Source organism: Sinohyriopsis cumingii, chromosome 12 (genome assembly GCF_028554795.1).
Source record: "Sinohyriopsis cumingii isolate HCF-2022 chromosome 12, ASM2855479v2, whole genome shotgun sequence".
NCBI classification, from domain to species: Eukaryota; Metazoa; Mollusca; class Bivalvia; order Unionida; family Unionidae; genus Sinohyriopsis; species Sinohyriopsis cumingii.
In genome coordinates this window covers 20,880,009-20,903,771 of record NC_142972.1, presented here as the reverse complement: position 1 = coordinate 20,903,771, position 23,763 = coordinate 20,880,009, and the positions used below count along the sequence as shown (strand labels likewise).

The following is a 23,763-nucleotide window of genomic DNA, read 5'->3' as shown; positions in this document are numbered from 1 at the left end:
TACTATTGGATTATTTATTGTTATTAATTACAATTCAAAATTGTATCTCCTCTTCCATGAGAACCATCTGCCAACAGCAATCATTTTTCTACAAAACATGAATTATACAAAAGTATGTACATCTGAAGGCCTGCAGTCACTTTCTTGGCCTTTTGATAAAATTACAAATACTTTGTTAAATTGTCTGCCATCTCAATGAAAAAGGATTACTGATAAATGCATCCTGATAAAAAATATGCATGCAGGTAATAATTTAATTAACAATCAAAATCCAATTTAATGAAGACGAAAGTTAATGCAAGCAAAACAATGAACCAATTTTTCAAAAATGCAACATGTGTCAACTCTTAGGACAAATGATTGGAAATTATGCTGTTTATTGCTGACAAAGAAAGTGAATAAAAACTGGTGAGTTGGTATAATTTTAGGTCTACAAAAAAATCTGTATCAATTACAATTACTGTATCATAGATATCTGAATATCGTAATAATGCAAGCTCAACAAAAGTTTTACAGAAATTTTAAATAATATTGAATGATTAAAATATTTAAATGATAGCAGATATCATCAAGACAAATCTCTGCAAATCCATTTTAAATTTGTATAATTTTATTTTTTAACAATTTCAAAATGAATTCTTACAAAACTTTGCTTTGAAAGTTTCAGGTATCATTTGTATTTGCTACCTATTCATCCTGCCTTAAAATATAAACACTGCTACAACATTATCGTTTCCTTCACTTCATGAAAAGGGTATAAATGGATTATCTAGATTTAAGATTCACTGAATAGTACTGTAAATAATTAGTTCAGAGGAATCGTCACAACCTAGCACTTGAATATGAAATGACAGGTTATATTAGATCATATCAATGTAGTTTTCTCAGTCCAATGCCATACAACATGGGGGCCTGATCTGTTTAATCTGCTGAAAGGAATACTACAGTATTCACATTAAATCCATTTTCAGTAGCAAAGCCATCCAGGAATCCCACTATGAGCTGTCTACAGGTTGGAAGTAACTCCAGACTGTAAGAAAACATGTAACAGATTAGTGTCATCAGATACAATGTTACTAAATCAGTCAATCAAACTATTATATACAATGCTACTGAATCAGCCAATCAAGTTATCAGATATAATTTTACTGAATCAGCCAATCAGCTCCTATAGCAACATGTCATAGTACCCAAGAAATTGCTGTTTTGTCCATGATAGTGATATCACACACATAGAAGGAATCCCACTATGAGCTGTCTACAGGTTGGAAGTAACTCCAGACTGTAAGAAAACATGTAACAGATTAGTGTCATCAGATACAATGTTACTAAATCAGTCAATCAAACTATTATATACAATGCTACTGAATCAGCCAATCAAGTTATCAGATATAATTTTACTGAATCAGCCAATCAAGTTATCAGATATAATTTTACTGAATCAGCCAATCACGTTATCAGATATAATTTTACTAAATCAGCCAATCAGCTCCTATAGCAACCTGTCATAGTACCCAAGAAATTGCTGTTTTGTCCATGATAGTGATATCACACACATAGGTGTACTACCACACCAAATATACAGAGGGGGTGATATCATATCCTTGGTAGGTGTACTACCACACCAAATATATAGAGGGGGTGATATCATATCCTTGGTAGGTGTACTACCACACCAAATATATAGAGGGGGTGATATCATATCCTTGGTAGGTGTACTACTACACCGTATCTACATTTTAAGTAACACACAATACATAGGTTCAATAGAAACTTGTACATATAAAATAATCTTCGGCATAATGGGGGCAAATCCTGTCACAGCACACTGCAACAGCTGAGCTCTGAATGTTTTCTATAGGAATACATCAGGAAGAGAGACTTGGGGAGTTTGATAGGTTGTGAAGAGTGTCCAACACCTGTATGTGGAGCCACAAGGGGCTGATACGAGTTATAGAGGGACACTGATAACTGAAACTCGACAAGCCTGATCCTGAGGACTGCTAACAAACATCAGCCATATTCCATACATGCACCGTAGGAAGCAGGTATGAAGTATACAGGCATAATAGTTGAGTACATTTAAGTACTGACACAAATTGGGGGTCAAAAGCAAAGATGTGAATGCATGAAACTTGGCAATACCCAAATGAAGTGAAGGGAGCCCTGTGACTATGGAACAGTGTGCAATGACATGAGAAGGATGCAATGTGTATTACTTAAACTACATTTAATCGATTAAATTATAAGCATGAAGCGATATCGCAGACATGGAAGATGTACTACGTATCTATGGTGGGGTGATATCACGCCCCTGGCAGGTGTACTAACTTACCATATTTACATGTATGGAGGTAGTGATATCACACCCCTGGAAGGTGTACTACCACACCATATTTATAGTGGGAGTGATATCACACCCACAGAAGATGTACTTCCATACCAAATTTATGGAGGGAATGATATCACACCTTTGACAAGTGTACACCACACCATATCTATGGAGGGGGTCATATCACACCCATGGAAAGTGTACTACCATGCCATATCTATGGACAGGATCATATCACACCCATGGAAAGTGTACTACCATGTCAAATCTATGCAGGGGGTCATATCACACACATGGAAAGTGTACTACCATGCAATATCTATGGAGGGGGTCATATCACACCCATGGAAAGTGTACTACCATGCCATATCTATGGAGGGGGTCATATCACACCCATGGAAAGTGTACTACCATGCCATATCTATGGACAGGATCATATCACACCCATAGAAAGTATACTACCATGCAATATCTATGGAGGGGGTCATATCACACCCATGGAAAGTGTACTACCATGCCATAAGTCTGGACAGGATCATATCACACCCATGGAAGGTGCATCAGTAATCTTAGCGGTGGTGAGTCCTATGTACAATAGGTGGGGATTCAAAGAAACAAGCTAGTACCAGTATGTACATTTGTTGAAAAAATGACATACATTTAAAGGCTTTACTAGATTGTAGGAAGTGGGTAATATAGCAGGAGACCAAATTACTCAATAAGTATACAGTGTTTCTACTGGTTTAATAGGGGCCCCGAGTGGCTGAGTGGTCTAAAGTGCTCTCCGTTATGGATCACTGTCATCTCACCTTTGTCTGCGTAGGTTCAAGTCTCGGATTCGTCTAATGTGGGTATGTGAGAAAGCTTGCCGGTAGCTTCTTGTGGGTCGGTGGTTCTTTCCGGGGTTATCCCAGGTTCTTCCTCCACCATTAATACTGGCCGCCATGAATAGCCTATCGTGTGCTGAAAAATGACATTAAACCCTACAATAACAACAACAACAACTGGTTTAATATCCTTTACTGCATTATAATAGAACAATGCCAACCAAGTAGTTGTTTTTATGGGATTTAATGCCATTTTTCAGCACAAGATAGGCTATAAATGATGGCCAGTATAACAGGTAGAGAAAGATCCCCAGAAAACCCCGGGAAGCACCACTGACCCAAGAGAAGCTACTGGCATGATTTCTCACATACTCACATTGGCTGTGCCCAAGAATCGAACCCACACAGAGATGAGATGGCAGTGATCTGTAAAGGTGAGTGTTTTAGACCGCTTCTGCCACTTCAGGCCCCTGATCAGGTAGTTCTTATATTTCTCTGTTTTCCAAATTTTACAACTGACACAAAATACTCTGTCCTATCAGACTTGTGACATAGGTGTTTAATTAATAGTATTAAATGAATTATAAAGAAATAGTTTTCAATGGCAAAAATGAAGCTGTATTCTTAAAAATATCTCATTAACCTAAAAAAAATTGCTTTTATTATTTTTATTATTCCCGAGCCCACATTTTTAAGGAATTTTCTGATCTAATTTGCATGTCATTAGAAGACATATTTCAAACTGCAAGTCTCTCAGTATAATCAATGACATAAAAAGATGATATTCTTGTATGCAGATGACATGTAACATAAGAATAAACCACTGATGTCACCCAAGTTTTTTAATACCATAGTAAACATATGCAGAATGCACCCCATCCTGTCAGTTACCAAGGCACAAAACAATAATTACTTATGCACCATGGAATTCTGAAAGTGGATCATTATGTGCAATGGAAAAACTAGAAATATGTTTATGTGCAATTGAAAAACTAGAACTGTGTTGATGTAACTGATGCTCCACCACAATATATGAAATAACCTCAATGCAAAACTTAACCAAAATTCTGACTGATGAATATAAAAATTGTTCAAGGGCATCACCACATGCCCCATCAACTGTCATGTTGAGGTATTAAAAATATCTAACTTTTTCTGTCATTAACATGACCTATGTCTTTGTCAGGAAGGTGAGCGAAGGATTTATTGTTGTTGTTGTTGCTGTAGGGTTTAACGACATTTTTCAGCACACGATAGGCTATACATGGTGGCTAGTATTAATGGTGGAGGAAGAACCTGGGAAAACTCCGGAAAGAACCACCGACCCACGAGAAGCTACTGGCAAGCTTTCTCACATACCCACATTGGCTGAATCCGAGACTCGAACCCATGCAGACAGAGGTGAGATGGCAGTGATCCGTAATGGAGAGAGCTTTAGACCACTCTGCCACTTGGGGCCCCATAAGCAAAGGAAGACATATATAATTTAATCTCTTTTTGCAAACAACCCAAAGATAAATTAAGACAGAGTTTCTTCTGATCTTTCCCCATACATGCTTGATACAGCAGTTGAACAGTTACCATCATCTGAAATATATAGTCATGGTTTGAGGAACCTGGAATAAATGGAAAATGTTAGCTCATTTGATAAGTCATAATATGCCATGCCATGTCATCTCAGTGAATAAAGTCATAATATGACATTTTATCTCAGTTGATAGTAACAATTTTCCAATCTATCTCATCTGAAAAAGTCATAATATGCCATGTCAAGTCATCTCAGCTGATAAAATCATAATATGCCATGTCAAGTCATCTCAGCTGATAAAGTCATAATATGCCATGTCAAGTCATCTCAGCTGATAAAATCATAATATGCCATGTCAAGTCATCTCAGCTGATAAAATCATAATATGCCATGTCAAGTCATCTCAGCTGATAAAGTCATAATAAGCCATGTCTCATCAACCTCAGGTCAGCCAATGAAACTCATTATCTGGAATTTCCTAAACCACTGCCCTATATATTTCCTTTCCTCAAATTCACTAATAAAGAGCCGTAACTTTAATTTTCTTCTCATGATAGTTAATATTAATAAAACCTAGGCTACTGTGTTGACAAACATTTTTGCAGCTAACTATATTGTCCTTTTTATCTCCATGTCCACCTATTTCTGATCAACAACATTAGCTGTGGTTAATAACACAGGTCATGTATTAGATTCATCACTTATAGCAGGGGTGCACAACCCACAGCCTGTGGGCTGGATACGGCTCGCGAACGTGTTCTGTCCAGCACTCAGGGCAAATTAAAACAACACAGAAATCCGGCCCATGAACAGTAATTATATTAAAGAAATGTATTTGTGGCCCTTTAGTGGTCTTAGAAAATGCAATCTGGCCCTTGGCCAAAAAAGGTTGTGATCCCCTAACTTATAGGCTGTTAGCCAGACTAGTTAAATGTTAAGATCTCAAGTTATTGCAGAAACCAGCATTAGATTCATAACGTATAGACTGTAAACCAGACAAGTTACATGTAAAGATGGTAATTTAATACAGAAACCAGCATTTTAATGATCACTAATATACTGAAAGCTAGATTAGTTACTTATAAAGATTTAACATTAATGCAGAAACCAGTACTAGATTCATCACTTACAGACTGTAAGCCAGACCAGATACATGACTGTAAAGATGGCAAGTTATTGCGGAAACCAGTACTAGATTCATCACTTACAGACTGTAAGCCAGACTAGATACATGACTGTAAAGATGGCAAGTTGTTGCAAAAACCAGTACTAGATTCATCACTTACAAACTGTAACCCAGACTAGATACATGACTGTAAAGATGGCAAGTTATTGTGGAAACCAGCATTTTCTCAGAAGTATTAATATCCTGTTCTAAATGCTGCATTATTATTCTTCAGGTCATCAGGTGGTGACCAGTTCATAATATCGCTGTTCAAGTCAGAACTCTGGAGCACTGTTCTCATCAGTTCACACAACAGGTAATAATACAACACATTAAAGAATGCTATGAAATATTTTTGTTTTTCGAGAATCAACCCAGTAATAATGTCAGAAAATAAAATCTCCAGCAAATATTATGTGACTACCATGAAAGATTCACAATTTATTTTCTACTTTACACTTGTTTAATTTCAAGAATTAACATAATTGTGTAGAGTATTCACTTTATAAATTTAGCTAAATTTATTTATCTCTGTTTGCTCTATATCTGAAATACTGCATATCTAACAGAAGCAAATAATGCTTACTGGCCATTTTCAGTCACTAATTGTTTCACAGTACAGTCAATGGCAGCATACCTTTTGTGGGTGTGATATAGTGTTACTTGTGTCCAGCCTTCTAAAGGTCCCATCATGTTATGCTGTTTTAATAAACTGATTTTTTTCTGCTTAATAACTACTAAAGATCACATGCAGACAGAGCTTAAAAACTACTTAAAATCATATTTAGATGGCGCTTAATAACTACTGAAGACCATATATAAATAGAACTTAATAATTATTTAAGACCACATACGGATGGAGCTTAATTACTTAAAACCATATGTAGATGGAGCTTAATAGCTACTAAAGACCATATGTATGAGGAGCTTAATAATTATTTAAAACCACATATGGCTGGAGCTTAATAAATGCTTAAGACCATATGTATGTAGATCGAGCTAAATAACTAATTAAGAGCAAATGCAGATGAAGCTTAATTGCATAAGATCAAATGTAGACAGGGCTTAATAACTACTTAAGACCATATGTAGATGGAGCCTAATAATTATTTAAGACCACATATGGATGGAGCTTAATAACTACTTAAGACCATATGTAGATGGAGCTTAGTAACTACTTAAGACCATACGTAGATGGAGCTTAATAACTACTTAAGACCATATGTAGATGGAGCTTAATAACTACTTAAGACCATACGTAGATGGAGCTTAATAACTACGTAAGACCATACATAGATGGAGCTTAATAACTACTTAAGACCATATGTAGATGGAGCTTAATAACTACTTAAGACCATACGTAGGTGGAGCTTAATTACTTAAAATCACATGTAGACAGAGTTTAAAAACTACTTAAGACCATATGAAGAAGGAGCTTATTAATTACATGAGACTATATGAAGATGAACCTTAATAACTACTAAAGACTGTATTTATGCAAATGAAATTTAATTACTACTTAAGACCACATTATTTGGGTTCTTTCTTCATACTAAGAAAAGTTTGGTCTAGTTTGATTTGCAACATTTTCGGACAATATTTGACCAAATTATGCACTTGACTTGGAATTTTACATGGTATATTTATCCAAGCTTTCTTCAACTGCATTATGGGGGGGAGGCATCCATGTTCTACAGCGACATGTCTATCATACTGGCAGGGGCATCCATGTTTTATAGAGATGTTTTAAGTTGAAATCAAGAACAAGCAAATTTGGTGAATTTTTGTCATCCCCCACCTAACAGCTTTGAGGTCAAAAAAACTCACAGCACTGAGATCTAACTATGACCTTTAAGACTGATCTGTGAAGTTACTGGGCAGACATGAAAGGTGAAGTTCCTGGGCAGACATGGAAAGTGAAGTTACTGGGCAGACATGAAAAGTGAAGTTCCTGGGCAGACATTAAAAGTGAAGTTACTGGGCAGACAAAGAAAGTGAAGTTACTGGGCAGACATGGAAAGTGAAGTTCCTGGCAGACATGAAAAGGAACTAAGTTTTATTGCCCCATCTTAATGGGCATTAGGATAGTACCCGAATGTGGCATGTGACCCACCTTCTAATGATAATGTGGAATTACACCAAGTTTCATTCCTTAATCCCAGACAGCTTCAAAATTAATGTGTGGAAGATAAAGTGGAAAACATCTTTTATGTGATTTGAGCTTGAAGCTAATATTCCAGTGTTGTATTTGACACATCTTTAGTGATGATGTACAAGTAAACCAAATTTCATTCCATAACCTCAGATGGTTTTAAAAGTTACAGAGTTGAAACCAAAGTGTGATGGATAGATCAATCAATGAAACCAAAGTGTGATGGATAGATCAATCAATTGCTGATTGATGGATGAAAATGCTGTTACTATGTTCCCCACTTTTCTTTTAAAATGCAGATGACCAAACCTGTCTTTTCTGCTCCTCAGCTTTGTATTTAAGCAGGAGTTTCTGGATTGTCTGTCCACATTCTGGATCAACCTGGGTCCACTGACTGATGATCCTCTTCTGGATGAACTCCTGGGCATCCTTTGCATGGCCAGCAATGTTCTCACACAGTCTTTGTCTTGCTTCAGGGTTCAAAACCTAACAAAATATGCATGACATTCAATGTAAAAGAAGGGTACCATACAAAAATGTTGTCAAGCTTACAACTGGCATCAATACACACAAAGCACTTATGCCTGTAACTCTTGAAAATCATTAAACACCAGACATACATATTGAATTAAGTTAACCAAAGTTTCCTTTAACAGACTAAAAAAACTGAAATTGCATTTTGTAAAAGACACTCGACCATTTATTTCATCTGGATTGATCCTTTCTAAGTTCCCATATTTGTGCAATTATCAAAAGTAATTGTTGTGTATATATTTCATGTAAAAAAAAGGAAAATCAATTCATGAGAGCTCTAAGTGTTATCTAAAATACAAATTGAAACTCGTACCAGAATTAATGTATGTCATTGCCAAAAGCACTGTGTAAACTCGTAAAAATAAAGAACAAGATGAATATCTGGTATCCCTCACCCATTTACATAATTTAGCAGTTGATCACTTTGCCAAGTTGGCTTAAGCAGTGATCAAAGAACACATGCAAACTATCTCCCAAACTCTATCATCACATCGACTGTACCTATTAAACTAGTCTTATAAAAATTCTTTTGAAAGATAATGGCATCGTTAACATATATACTTCCTTGCTTATTATCAAATGCACCTAGATCTTGATTAATCAATAAATCCATGTATCATGTATTATTCAAACTGCATGAATCTAATGAAGTAACAAGTCTGCCAATCAGAGGCAAGATCATCTCATTAATAACATGTAATCTCACAGAACATATCCAAAGCAAAAATAATGTAAGTTTATTAACCAAGTTGAACCGAATCCAATCAAAATTTGAAGTGCAAAATTCCAGAAGTAAAAAGCTCTGAAATATGGCTTCAAGAATGGTAACAAGCTCTGCCAATTAGATGGAAGATCATCTCACTAATCATGTGAAATTTCTCTCATCAAAGAACCTGTCTAAAGCAATAATAATAACTTATTTACTAAGTTGAAGCAAAAGCTCTGAAAGATTGCTTCCAGAAAGGTAACAAGCTCGGCAAATCAGACACTAGATCACATCATCAGCAGGTGTGGATCTAGTTCATCATCAAACTCGTCCAAGATCTTGATGATGTCATCAATAGTCAATCATCACTGGATCAGAAATATGGCGCTTAGACTGCTAACATGAAGTTGTTCACAGACAGATAGAGGGGCCAATGATGGATGAAGAGCCATACCACAAGATTCACCTTATGGTCAGGTGAACAAAAAATCATTACCTTCCTCCAGTAGGTAGTGACTTGGGAAAAGTTGTCCTCATCAGCAGTATTGTAGCGAGCCACATCTCCACTCACTGTGGTGATGTGCTCCATGTGTTTGGCATCATCTAGAGGGCCATTGAAACTGTTGGGGAAGTAGTTTGGAGCTCCCGCTGCAAAATAGTTGAAGTCAGTCTAATAAGAATAATGCATGCTCCATATAATGCATCCTACAGCAAAAACTAAGGAATATTCAATAAAGCACTGTATTGACTGCAAAAAAAAAGCAAGACTGAGGCAGCTCAAAATATTTATTTTGAAGTAAAATAATAATTCATTACATCTTGGACACCTTCCAATCCCAATAATGTATTCTGGCTTGGTTAACAGTGAAAGTGCTAAATTGTCTTCTGTCAACTGCATATGGAGGTCCAAGTTAATCTAGATAGAGGGACTGATGCAAAATCATGTCAACTGTCAGTTACTTACTGGAGTGGATGGGTGTTGGAAGGGTATGCTCACATTATGATTATGCAAGAACTATTTTAAAAAATTGGTTTCTTCTTCAAATATATTACCTGCTCATAATATGCTAGGAGAAGCGATGAGGCAGAGGGAATTACACTCCCTACCTCAGAGCTGACTCTACCTCTTATTTTAATGCATCAGCTGCATCTTTGAGTCTCATATGAGATACAGGCAGAGGATAGCACAGATCGATGGAGGGGTGTGATCTTAATGGATGCTGTTAGAAATACAGCAGAAATAAATGATGTCGTTATAAAACTGCTGCAGGACCTGGGAAGGTCTGCTGATATGGGCCCCGCTAGGTCACATTAAGCCTTTTGAACTGAAGGTTTTTGCACACAGAAACTGGAAACTATTGTATACAACCTCAGTGTCATGGTGTGAATACTGTTTGATGAACAGTTTCGAATAACGGGCTAGTAGAGACTGACCTGACTTCATGAGCCCATATGCACAATTCAGATGTAACAATTAGATTGAAGGTCTGTGTGGTCTTTCTTCCAGCCCATGTCTTCCTTGCTACAATGAAAGCATGTGGTGAAGTTCAAAGAAAATGTTTTCTTTCATGAACTTCCTAAACATGAGAGATAGACAGTAAAGGCTTTAGACTACTCAGCTACCTGGAGCCCCTTTGAACTAGTTAAGTTCCTTATACATTTCAAAACCAGAAATGTACTGGTCCTCCAAGATTAGTGACATTGTTAAGATGACATTGTCCAGAATTCCTTAAAATAATTTATAACAGTTCCAGGATAATATTATAATCCAAATAATAAATACTTTCTATTTGCACTGAACAGTCCAAACAATTTTTTTTTCCTCTCGAATAATATCTAAGTACAGCATAAAAAACATCTGCAGACTTACAACAGGAACACAAGAAATGAGGATGACTCCAAAACAAAAATGAATCTGATTGCTCAGTTCTCTCGTTATATACACCTTCTATTACAACTATATTTTTCACAATAAATCCCCACATGATGGATCTTACTACTCAATTTATCTTGGACTTGCCTATTCATGTGACCTAGCCCAACCAACGGGAACTTACTGAATTCTTCTAGAACTATCCAAACCCCATCAGCCAATGAGAAATTAACCAAAAGTTGCCATTAAGTCTTATGATTATTATTAGTAACTGTCAACAAATATGTCAGCATCTATTTATAGCTTATTTGTAATTTTATGGTCTAAACAAACCCAGGTCACATAGGGAAAATATAACTAAAGATATTCTGTACAATTTACAGCCATGAATAAAAATTATGTATCAGGAGTTACAAAAAATACAGAGATACATATCACAGAGGTTGTCCCTGTGCCAATCTGGGTGTCCAGGAAATGTTTCTGGTTGCCCAGTAAATTACTAAAGTTGCAGTGGACTCCAAGATGGCAGCCTACACAAGGCAAAGTTTGCCCTTTTACCAACAATAACTCAACTGTTTATATATATATATATATATATATATATATATATATATATATATATATATATATATATATATATATATATATATATATATATATATATATATATATATATATATATATATATATATATATATATATAGGTACACAGAGGGAAAATTTAATGACCAAATCTTAATGATGGAAAAATACCATATCAATTTTTTTAACATGATTATATCTTGATCATATTTTTCAGTTGCTGACTAGGCTTTCACATTGGGAAAAATGGTTGTCTGGCATGCTTGGTTGTACATGGCTCCCAGGCAATGGACTTTTCCTTCCGCGTTCCCATTCTTCCATTAACAGAACCTTAAATTTCTTTACTATTTTTTTGACAAAATAATAGCCATAAGTTTAAATGCATCTTTTCTCTTCATCTCTGCAGCCACTGTTCATCTGTTTACAATCTAATCTCATTTCCTGTTATTTACAATGTTTTTTTAAAACTGAAAAACTAAATTCAATGTACCAGTCTATCTTACTTTATGTAAGAACTTTTCTACCTACTTGTATCCACATAAAATCTACTTTGAGTTATTATTTTGATTTTTTGGGGATTTCCTTAATAAAATTTTAAATGTGGAAGCGGCACTAAAAATGCATAATTCCATAAAATCAGAATGACTGGCATCTCTGCAGCTGTAGGAGTTCTAAATGAAGACCAGCAGGAGGAGGAAGACAAGAGCTCTAGCCATAAGACTTCTGTGGAGGCATGGAAGACAAAATCTTCCCTGGACTTTGCTGGATCCAGTGAAGAAATATGGCATTGTGATTGTCTGCCATTAATGGCAGAGATGTGAGGTAAAACAAGATGCATTGTCTCTAAACATCTCCAGTAGCCTGAGATGGGTGATGTAAATCTTGGAAAGTGAAACTACAAAAGCCAGCACTAACAACAAGTCCTGAAAGAACCAAGAAAGGTGGTGGAATGACCCGGTGTATTCCATATTGTCTTTATCAGTCCAGTACTGATTTTTGAGGGAAACTTAATCACCGAATCTGGTTTCGGTTGTGCTGTACATCTGTATAAAGCAGAACTGGAAGTGGCATGACCAAATGCTGAATACCATCAACTTCACGGGTCAGAGACTGTGTATGTTGGCATAGTATATAACTGTGTTCAGAGCTGGTTACATTACATGTAATTTTAGACCATGCCCAAACTGGAGTGGACAAGGTCCTAAGGTCATGCTCAAACTGGAGTGGACAACGTCCTAAGGTCATGCCCAAACTGGAGTGGACAACGTCCCAAGGTCATGCCCAAACTGGAGTGGACAACGTCCTAAGGTCATGCCCAAACTGGAGTGGACAAGGTCCTTATGTCATGCCCAAACTGGAGTGGACAACGTCCCAAGGTCATGCCCAAACTGGAGTGGACAACGTCCCAAGGTCATGCCCAAACTGGAGTGGACAAGGTCCTTATGTCATGCTCAAACTGGAGTGGACAACGTCCCAAGGTCATGCCCAAACTGGAGTGGACAATGTCCTAAGGTCATGCCCAAACTGGAGTGGACAAGGTCCTTATGTCATGCTCAAACTGGAGTGGACAACGTCCCAAGGTCATGCCCAAACTGGAGTGGACAATGTCCTAAGGTCATGCCCAAACTGGAGTGGACAAGGTCCTAAGGTCCAGTACTATCTATGGAACAATCACAATAGCTGGTACTCCCTGTATGCTGTATGGGGTTCTCCTGGGCTTGGCCTCCATGCTGTGGCTGCACTGGCTTTTAAGTCCATGCAATGCTGGTATGACAGGAAGAGAGTTGTGGCAAAGTGGGCACTGGAGTTGTGTGTATTTGTGTGGTGGTCCAATGCAGCAAAGAATGCTAGACCTTTTCCTTCAGTGGTTACTTCTGGTCTTCTTGTGATTGTCAAAAAATATCAGGCAATTCATTATTGGTCATGATAGGCAAAAGGTTAACAGCATCTGCATCCTTTTTGGACCATTTGCTGATTCTAACCTAGCTAAGGACAACAATTTTGCCAGAATCATTGCCCATCTATCATCCAATTACAAAGTGAACAGATTTAAGAAGACTGGCACCCCCCAGAGCTAATGATAGTGTTATAGTTATCCTCTAACAGCCTAAACTTAGAGCAGGCCATTCACTTCCTCCAGCCTATATTTACCTATAATCTGAGATAACAATAGTATATACAGTCTAAATAAGTAAAGTGTTATCCTCAGCTTACGGTGAAGGGCAGGAGAGAAATGCATAAAAGAATTTTAGAAATAACCTTAATGCTGAGAATAATGGTCACTTACTTGAAATAAGCAGCAATTTGGTCAAGTAGCAAGACACAGTGCAAGTACTAGTGTGTGTGTGTGATTTAGATTTTTAACATAGCTTTAACAATTTTTCAGTCATATAACTACGATCTCTGCAGAGTGGCAGTTTATAGTTATGTTTAGCACTGGGACATCATGCCGCAAACACGTAGCATGATGTCCCACCCAGTCACATTATCCTGACACCAGGCCAACCAGACCTAACACTAACCTTTTAATGCTGAGCACCAAGCAAGGCAACTGTGAGTACCATTTTTGTAAGTCTTTGGTATGACTCGACTGGGGATCGAACCCACGACCTCCCACATCCGAGGCAGACACTCTAACCACTAGGCCACCAGAGCAGTCACAAGTACTATTGAATATTAGAATCAAGAATTAATATTGCACCATATTGCCTATCCTAAATAAAACAGACACAAGACAAACTACTTGACCGTCTACAATGAGAACTGAGGAAAATTCTGCAAGAACAGATGGATTATACTTCACTTGTGATGAGAAAATGTTTGGATAATTTGAACTTAGGAAAGGGCACAAAATTGTACAAGGTGATCATACACTTGAAATAAGTGGCAATTAAGTCAGGTACTGAATACTGTGCAAGTACTACTGACCATTAGAATAAAGAATTAAACTGACAGTATATCATTCCTGCTACAGTGAAATAGAAAACTGAAAAATATTTGTCTATAACGACGATAGTGTAAAATTCAGTGTGAACAGGCAGGGTATATTTTCCTTGTGATGAGAAGACCTGGATCACCTGAACTTAGGAAAGAGTACAGGTGATAGGAAAGAGTACAGGTGATAGGAAAGAGTACAGGTGAGATAAAATAGGACCCTACTTATGGTTTGCATAGTGCAAGTTGTACATAGAAGAAAATGGTGCACATGCATTATTCAATTTAAGCCCATTTCCAATAGAATGTATTCTTGTAACATATGCTAAATTTTCACCATATGAAGCAGAGATGCCAACATCAGAATGATTTTTAGCAATCCCAGACCTGCCTACCCTGACAAGTCCATCTCAGTAAGACACTTGCTTTTTTTTACGTAAGTTCGACCAGTTTTCAGTAAGGTGTAACAAAATATCATAAACTGCTACTGTAAAGCTCGAAAACGTAATTAAAAGTTCAGTATTCAGAACAAGCAGCGACAATAAACATTATGTTCAACTGAAAAGTTTGTAAAGTACGTGTAGACTTTACCTCTAGTACAGTGCACAAATTTTCGTTCCAAACCCTATGCAGCTCAATGGCTTGTTGTTGTCTCTCAACTTGACGTAATTCCTGGAAATTCTTTTTCCATTTTACATGACTACGGCAATCATATTTGCCACCACGAGCCATACTCAAACTGGCACATGATGTCCAATAAATATAATTGTGTCCCTTCCAGCTTTTATTCACAATAATCTGAATATTCCTTTTTATTTTTCTTGTGTTGATTATTAACACTTTTCAAGAGGCTTATTTTCCCTTTCGTCTTAAAGATGCATCACTTGCTGGATGACATTTTTTTTTAAAAATTATATGATCAACAGTTTGATCATGAAGACGCTTTGCGTGAACAAACAGGTGCAGATTAAAGCATCTGATGTGCTGCTGTAAAGTTAGTCTGGTTCCCTGATCAATTTCACTACTAATATGAAACCCAGATCTAAATCAAACACGGATGAACAAATTTTCAAGATTTTTCGGCAATGATCATTTTTCTGTCGTTTTTGCTTTTATGCCGTAAGTTGGTATTTTAAGGGTAATTTTCAGACTTATGGCAAAATCATAAGAGTTGGCAGGTCTGCAATCCCAGCACCAAATTCTTTTAAACCAGGCAACATATCAGTAATTGATAACGTGTTTGATAAAAATTACAAATGTCTCCACAATAATATTACATCATCAAAAAAGCCAGCATTCACCTGTACACAGCAATAATTAAGATCCAATGAAAATAAATGGTTTATCCATTCCTCCAATTCTGAAAGTGTGAAGTTTGTTTCAGAATTTTTGGAAAAACTAAGTGACCATGAACATTAGTTTCCCTCAGGAATTAACAGCATTTTACTCTTCATCTTTGTCATTATTTTCAACAGTTTTACCAGTCTAATCAACTTATTGTTTGTCTAAATCTATTTTTTTTCTCTGTGAAACTAAATTCTACCGAATACAATTTTGATTTTCCAGAACTTCATCAATATAATTTGAAATGTGGAATTTTCCCAAAATTTGTTTTTATAATTCCACAAACTCTTTATAGGAAAAACTGACCAATTCAATAAACAAAGACAGACAATTTGCCTCAAAATGGGATGATGTTTTTTATTCTAGGCTGCAAATTACTAATTGGAGAAGGGAATATTCACCTTGTACAGGGGACTACAGCCAGGACAAGAGATGAACTGGGACCACGGCCAAGAAAAGAGATGAACTGGGAACTACAGCCAGGAAAAGAGATGAACCGGGGACTACAGCCAGGAAAGAGATAGCAGGTAATGTATTGCTGCTATCAAACAAGCAAATTAATGCAATCTCACTAGAAATCAAAATTTCACAAGACCATAATACAAGGAAAATTACATATGATGTTTACCTTGGTTATCATTAACACATTGTGGGCCATCCCTCTGGTAATTTTTGACTTTGGCATTGTATGGGCAATTGACAGGAATCTGAAGGTAGTTACTTCCCAGTCGATGACGATGGGTGTCCGAGTAAGAAAACAGACGTCCCTGGATTGACAGAGAACATAAGTAAAACTTTTGTGTAACAAACTGTTTATGTATTAATGAAAGAACAAGATGTAGATAAATAAAGTGTAGAAATGTTAAGTAGGGGTATGTGGAAATTAGATAAGTCAAATATGGATAACAAAAGTAGACACTTTTTTTTTAAATTAGTGAGGGTTGAATGTGCTTATTTTTTAAAGTGTGTAGTATTCTATTGAGCAAGTGCTTTTAATTACAGTTGTTGAAATGTGAATCTACTTGTAGTAAGGTGGACATATTTGATAGAAGATATTCATCATTTGTACAAAACTAAAATGTGATCAAAGCCAGATGCTTACTGTCAAATTTGGTAAAAATTTGTTGAACAGCTTTTGAAAATAATTTGCTAAAAGATTTATCTATTTTAGCAAAAGTGGCCATATTAAATGGTGGACCAGCATCATTTATAGCAATGTTTAAGCCATATAAGACAGTACTATCTATGAAATTTTGTCAAATTCTGTTCTGCACTTTCTGAGAACAAGTCATTCAAAAGCTTCTATTTATAGTAACAGTGTTTATATTTGATGGCCATTTGTACAAATCTGAATGCCGTCATACCATGATGCTTTCTATCAAATTTCCTTGTATTCTGTTGAGTGTTTTTTTGCGAAAAAATTTAAACAGTTTCTGTTTTTAGCAATTGTGGCCATATCTAATAGCATATCAGCACTGTCTGTACAAACTTGAAAGCTCTTTTTTCCAAATGATTTTGTCAAATTTGATTTAATCAGTTCAGCAGATTTTTAAAACAAATTCATTTAATGGTTTTTCCATTTTCAATAATAGTTGCTATATATGATGGTGGATTTGTACTGACTTGGTTTCTTTGGGGACTGTTTTTTTTGTTGACTTTAATCATCCTTTTACAACAATACTAGCTACATCATTTGGAGGAAATGAGAGCTAAGTGCCTTTCCCAAAGAGGCACCTAGGCAGCCGACACAGGATGGCCTGGATGGGTATTGAACATGCAACTCTCCGAATAGGAATCTGACATTCTATCAACTAAGCTACCACTGCACCTGTACAAACTTGAACACCAGAATGATTTCTGTCAAATTTGTTAAATTCTGTTTGACACATTCTTTTAAATTTTAGAAAAGGTGGCCACATAGTAAGAATTGACAACTTAAAAAAAATACATTGCTGATCCAGTCAAGATAAGCTTTCATTGTGCAATACAGCCAAAACGAGCTTTCATCATGTAATAAAAACAAGACAAGCTTTCACTATGCAATACAGCCAAGACAAGCTTTCATTGTGCAATACAGCCAAGACAAGCTTTCACTATGAAATACAGCCAAGACAAGCTTTCATTGTGCAACACAGCCAAGACAAGCTTTCATTGTGCAATACAGCCAAGACAAGCTTTCATTATGCAATACAGGCAAGACAAGCTTTCATTGTGCAATACAGCCAAGACAAGCTTTCACTATGCAATACAGGCAAGACAAACTTTCATTGTGCAATACAGCCAAGACAAGCTTTTATTGTGCAATACAGCCAAGACAAGCTTTCATTGTGCAATACAGCCAAGACAAGCTTTCACTATGCAATACAGGCAAGACAAGCTTTCATTGTGCAATACAGCCAAGACAAGCTTTCATTATGCAATACAGGCAAGACAAGCTTTCATTGTGCAATACAGCCAAGACAAGCTTTCACTATGCAATACAGGCAAGACAAGTTTTCATTGTGCAATACAGCCAAGACAAGCTTTTATTGTGCAATACAGCCAAGACAAGCTTTTATTGTGCAATACAGCCAAGACAAGCTTTCATTGTGCAATACAGCCAAGACAAGCTTTCACTATGCAATACAGGCAAGACAAACCTTCATTGTGCAATACAGCCAAGACAAGCTTTTATTGTGCAATACAGCCAAGACAAGCTTGTGCAATACAGCCAAGATAAGCTTTCATTGTGCAATACAGGCAAGACAAGCTTTGTCAGATCCAGTCAAATTTTGTTCAGTGGTTTTTGAGAAATTACTTTACAAAAGTTCTAACTCCTAGTAATGGCAGATTGGCATCATTTGTACAAAAACAATTTTAAACGCTCGTTATGAATGGATGCTTTCTGCCCAGTTTTGATTGAAACGTATCTTGGTTTTGGATAAAATATTTAAAATAACAAATATCTGAAAGATGATGAACAACGGATGACTAACACACACAGGATGCACTGCTTAACAATGGGCTTATGGCCAGGTGAGCAAATAATAATAATAATAATAATAATAATAATAATAATAATAATTATTATAATAAGTACTTTATTTAAAGAAGGTGGCAAAATTAGTTTTAAGGAACTTATCTACCTTGTTGCCACTATAACCATTCAGATGACTGAGCCAAGAAGAAAGGTACCTCTGTCTTGTTATCTAATACACACAAGATAAAAAGCCAAGCTGGTATTTGAAAAATTCGAATTTGAGATCATGGTGCCTGTCATGTCATCAGTAACTAACTGTATTTCAATTTGTCCTTTATACTGACTGCAGCATTTTATCTGGACTTGGCTCTATGCCAGGGATCATGGTACCTGTCATGTCATCAGTAACTAACTGTATTTCAATTTGTCCTTTATACTGACCTGTAGCATTTTATCTGGACTTGGCTCTATGCCAGGAATCATGTGAGCTGGTGAAAAAGCAATCTGTTCCACTTCAGCAAAGTAATCCTTTGGGTTTCTGTTGAGCACCATTCTTCCCACAGGTATCAGTGGATATTCCCCTTGTGGCCAAATCTGACATCAAGAATACAAGAGTTTATAAATTAGATGTAGTTTCTCATTAAAGAATAGATCATCTGTACTATTATTTCTTTTATCTATCAGTTTATCTCTCTTTCTCTCTCCATTTCATTTTTTCCTTAATGGTGGCTGGCCTCTCTCCTTAACTTTTCTTAATGTTTGTGACTAAAGTTGCCAAGTCAAAAGAAAGGAGTGACAGAAAATTTAAATATTCAGATGTGACCCCAACCTTGAAGATAGTAATCCAATGTGGCACACCACACACCAAGTGATGATGTAGGAGGATACTAAATTTCATCCATTTATTTCACATGGCTCTAAAATCCTATGCAGCTTCAATTTGGACTAATGGTGGTCCACTTAAGAGGTGTAGAAACAACATAATTTTCAAGATTGTGGCCATACTGGATGCCAGATCAGCACAATTTTCATGCAGGACCAATAATACATCACATGAAGTTCTCTGGTGAAAACAGTTTGTTGACATTATTTTCATTTTGGAGGACTAATGATAACAAGATTTTCAAGATGGCTGTCATAGTGGCCATTTTGGAAATCAGATTACCACCATTTCCAATCAGGACCAACTAACATTATAATAAGTCTTTTGGAAAAGTACAATGTCAATATGACCAGTCATTTAGAAAAAAATGATAAGATTTTGAAGTTTGACAATGTGGTGGCCATACTGGATGTCAGATTGGCACCATTATCATTCAGAACCAACAAGACATATGTGTCTTGTCATGAAAAACCCATCCATTTTTGTGAAGCAAGAAAAATGTTTTCATGATGGCCACAGCACACACCTTGAGCTGAAAACTTGTGTAAAGTTTTATGACAACCTCCCAAGTTGGTAATGAGAAATGGGAATAACAAACTTGTGTTTATGAACGGACTGATGAAAGATCATCCTCTGAGCTGTAGAGCTAAAATGTCTGTAAACAATAACTGTTCCTTTTTTCATGAATATCAGCAGAAGGTAAATTATATAGAAAGCACTGATCAAAGTAACTATGACATCAATCCATGGTCTCCACTGGCAAACAAATCACTGTCAATCTTTGTCTTGCAAAATGAATATGTTGTCTAGTTTGATGAAAATATATCTATAGAAAAAAAATGAGCAATTTTATTTTTATTTTAAAAACCACTTCAATCACTTTACAATAGTTATATTTATTAAAACTAGTCAAAATACTGTGATTTGATGCAAAGCTTTAGAACATTCAGATATCCTGGAAACAGAAGGCAAAATGTCAAACCAAATGGTTCTGCATTTCTTTGCAAAACACCAACAGCCCGAGTAAATGGAACAGTACACCAATGAAAGAAGCATTGCAACAGGTTTGTTTTGTCTGGAAAATCCTTTGTCAATAGCAGACATCAATGTAAACAATGTGAAAGCTGTTTCCTGATGAAAACCTCACTGATATCAAAAAGATAATTGAAGCTGACCACAGCAGGTATGCCCTAACTATAAGGATAGGACCTTGATGTGCCAAATGACACAACTTCTATTAATGAGGTACAAGTATACCAAGTTTTATCCCATAACTTTCGAAAGGTTTTAAAGTTACTGACCAAGCAGAAATGGGTGAAGGAAAACTAAGTTGTGACTTTGACCCTAAATATTGGACTCACAATGTGGAAGGCAACACACTTTCTTGTTATGATGTACAACCAAGCATCAATCCTTAATCACAAATGGCATTGAAGCTACAGAGAAGAAATGAAAGTGTGATGTACAGATGGCCAAATAGTATTATGCACCCCACTTTGTTTTCTAAAAGGCAGCAGACAAGAACAAATGGAATACATGTCCCTGTGATGAGCAAAGTTGTAAGGATTGCCAAAACTTGTTGAAAGGCATATAACAGAATGCATCTTAACACAGTGCACTGACCAGTCACAAGTATAAGTTGTAACTGACAAATGACCAGATTTGCCTCCAATCCATCTGTCCAAGAAAAGACCACTCTCATCTGACATCTGTCTTGGCAAGCAGACAACTTATCAGCATTTTTACTGCTAAAACAGCACAAAAGATATGGTTAACATCATATTTAGTGTGGAAGAGCTGAATCTGCAAGGTAGTAAATGTTCTCCTAAGATGTGATTGGGTAATGTGTTTCGAGAAGAAAAAAAACGTTAAGCCAAGAAAATAATTCAGGGGTTCAAATACATTTCTGTCCATTAAATCTACCCTTGCATGATGTATGATTTGTAGGGAGTCTTGTCTGAGTACATAGTTAAGCAATATTCCTTCAAAAGACTGAGCCATCAGCATTTTTAGTCTGGTTCTTTAAGATATAACTACTGCAGTAATCTATATCAATAGAGAAGCATCAAACTCCAGCTATTTCTTAAGTTTTCATAATAGATATTCTATCCAAAAAAAAGATAGCTCTTACCTTGGTAAGGTCAAATGGATTAAATCGGAACCTATCTGCCTCCTCAAAGGTCATGACCTGGATATACAGTGACCAGGATGGGTAGTTGCCCTCAGCAATGGCATTGTACAGGTCTCTTATGGAATAATCTGGGTCACTGCTGGCCAGTTCAGCTGCTTTGTCTGCTGGCAAGTTTTTGATACCCTGGTCAGTCTAAAAAGTAAAAGTCGGAATATTTTATGAAACATATGATATCTGATTAAATTATGTCAACCTGGTTGATTCTGTAGACATCAATCCATTCTGGAAGTTTCTAAGATGAGAATCAAGACTGTATATTTAACTCAAATTGAAGTAAACATGTTTACTGCTAATAATAATCTGAATATTTAATCTAAGCTTTTAATTTTTTTTTAAAGCTATGTATTATGTTTTTTACAAAATAAATGCCACTGGTCAGGTACACCATTACCTTGATTTTGGACAAGGTCAAGTACAAAATACAGATGTACATGACATATAATCATTAAGAAAAGTCAACAAACAATACAAATTAAATATTCATAATATTAATCTCTCATGTTAATATCCATTCCAGAATAGTAGAAAAGTCAACAAACAATACAAATTAAATATTCATAATATTAATCTGTCATGTTAATATCCATTCAGGAATAGTAGCAATAGCATGAATTTCAAGATGACTGTCATCAAGGTCATACTGGATATCAAATCAGAACCATTTTCGTTTAGGCCAAACTAAATTTCATTAGAAGTCTTCTAGTGAAAACTTCATGTTGATATGATCATCCATTCAAAAGGAGCAGCTAGAGCAAGATTTTCATGACAGATGTCAAGCAGCACAATTTTCATTTAGGACAAACCAGACATTGTAAAAAAGTATTGTGAAAACCCAGTGTCAATATGACTTTCTGCTCAGGAGTAGCAACAGCAAAATTTTGAAGATGGCTGCCATTGTGACCATACTGAAAACTACATTTTTAATGAGACCCAATTATCTGTCAAAAGAAGTCCTTCAGTGAAAACTCTATACTGATAAAATAATCCATTCTGGAGGACTAGTGATAAACAAATTTTCAAGATAGCCACCTCACTAGATGCCCAAGCAAAACCAGTTTAGGACCAAGTAAACAATGGGATGAAAGTGTATGTTAATTTTAATGTTAACTTTAATGGCAATTCTCCAAGTAGATTAGCAGGAGTAGTGATAGGAAACTTGCACTAATGGACATACAGCAAATGGATGCTGGATGATGGATGGACATCAGACAAACACAGTGTTTCCCTTTACACATATTTGTGCATCAGGGGACGCATGCTGGAGGAAACTGACGCACACATTTTGTTGCAGTGTGTTTTTTTTATGCAAAGGATTCACATAATGTGATCAGGACTTATTTAATATCTAATTCTTTGGCTGAGGGATGGCATCATATATACTTCAAGCATAGGCATAGTCTGTTTCACTGCTTCGTATGCTCCCTGCATTGCACTCCACTATTTGTATAGCAGAGTGCAACACTGGGAGCATATGAAACAGGGAACCAGACTAGCATAGGCAATGTTATGATGGAGTAGCATCCCCTAATCTCATGAGCTCTCATGTGATTTCCATCGAGCTCATCAAGATGTCGTCCAGATGTTTAACAGCAATGCTTGTTGCACTAGAAAGTGATCACCAGATTAAAATGGTGTGGACTAAGAATCATTAGTGAAGAAAGTGAAAGAAGCAGAACACAAAAGAGTAACTGTGGATCTAAATTTAATGAAAAACTGAGAAAATAATTTCCTTGACTGGAGTATGGCACATCCG

The 23,763-nt window shown here is 36.3% G+C and overlaps 1 protein-coding gene across 2 annotated transcripts in view; it reads right to left on the bottom strand.

Annotated features, from left to right (window-relative positions):
* LOC149786074 (catalase-like) overlaps window positions 1-23,763 on the bottom strand; it is a 41,205-nt gene continuing 17,442 nt past the window's right edge. The window contains exons 7-12 of one of the 2 annotated variants that reach the window (XM_089976366.1): window positions 21,951-22,142; window positions 19,378-19,530; window positions 16,606-16,744; window positions 9,741-9,892; window positions 8,314-8,490; window positions 1-1,030 (exon numbers count right to left, since the gene is read on the bottom strand). In XM_089976366.1, coding sequence (XP_089832492.1) covers window positions 1,007-1,030; window positions 8,314-8,490; window positions 9,741-9,892; window positions 16,606-16,744; window positions 19,378-19,530; window positions 21,951-22,142 — 837 coding nt within the window. In that variant the 3' untranslated portion in view covers window positions 1-1,006. Of the gene's footprint in view, window positions 1,031-1,220; window positions 1,283-8,313; window positions 8,491-9,740; window positions 9,893-16,605; window positions 16,745-19,377; window positions 19,531-21,950; window positions 22,143-23,763 lie in introns of those variants that run through there. The other variant, XM_089976367.1, reaches the window with a different exon arrangement.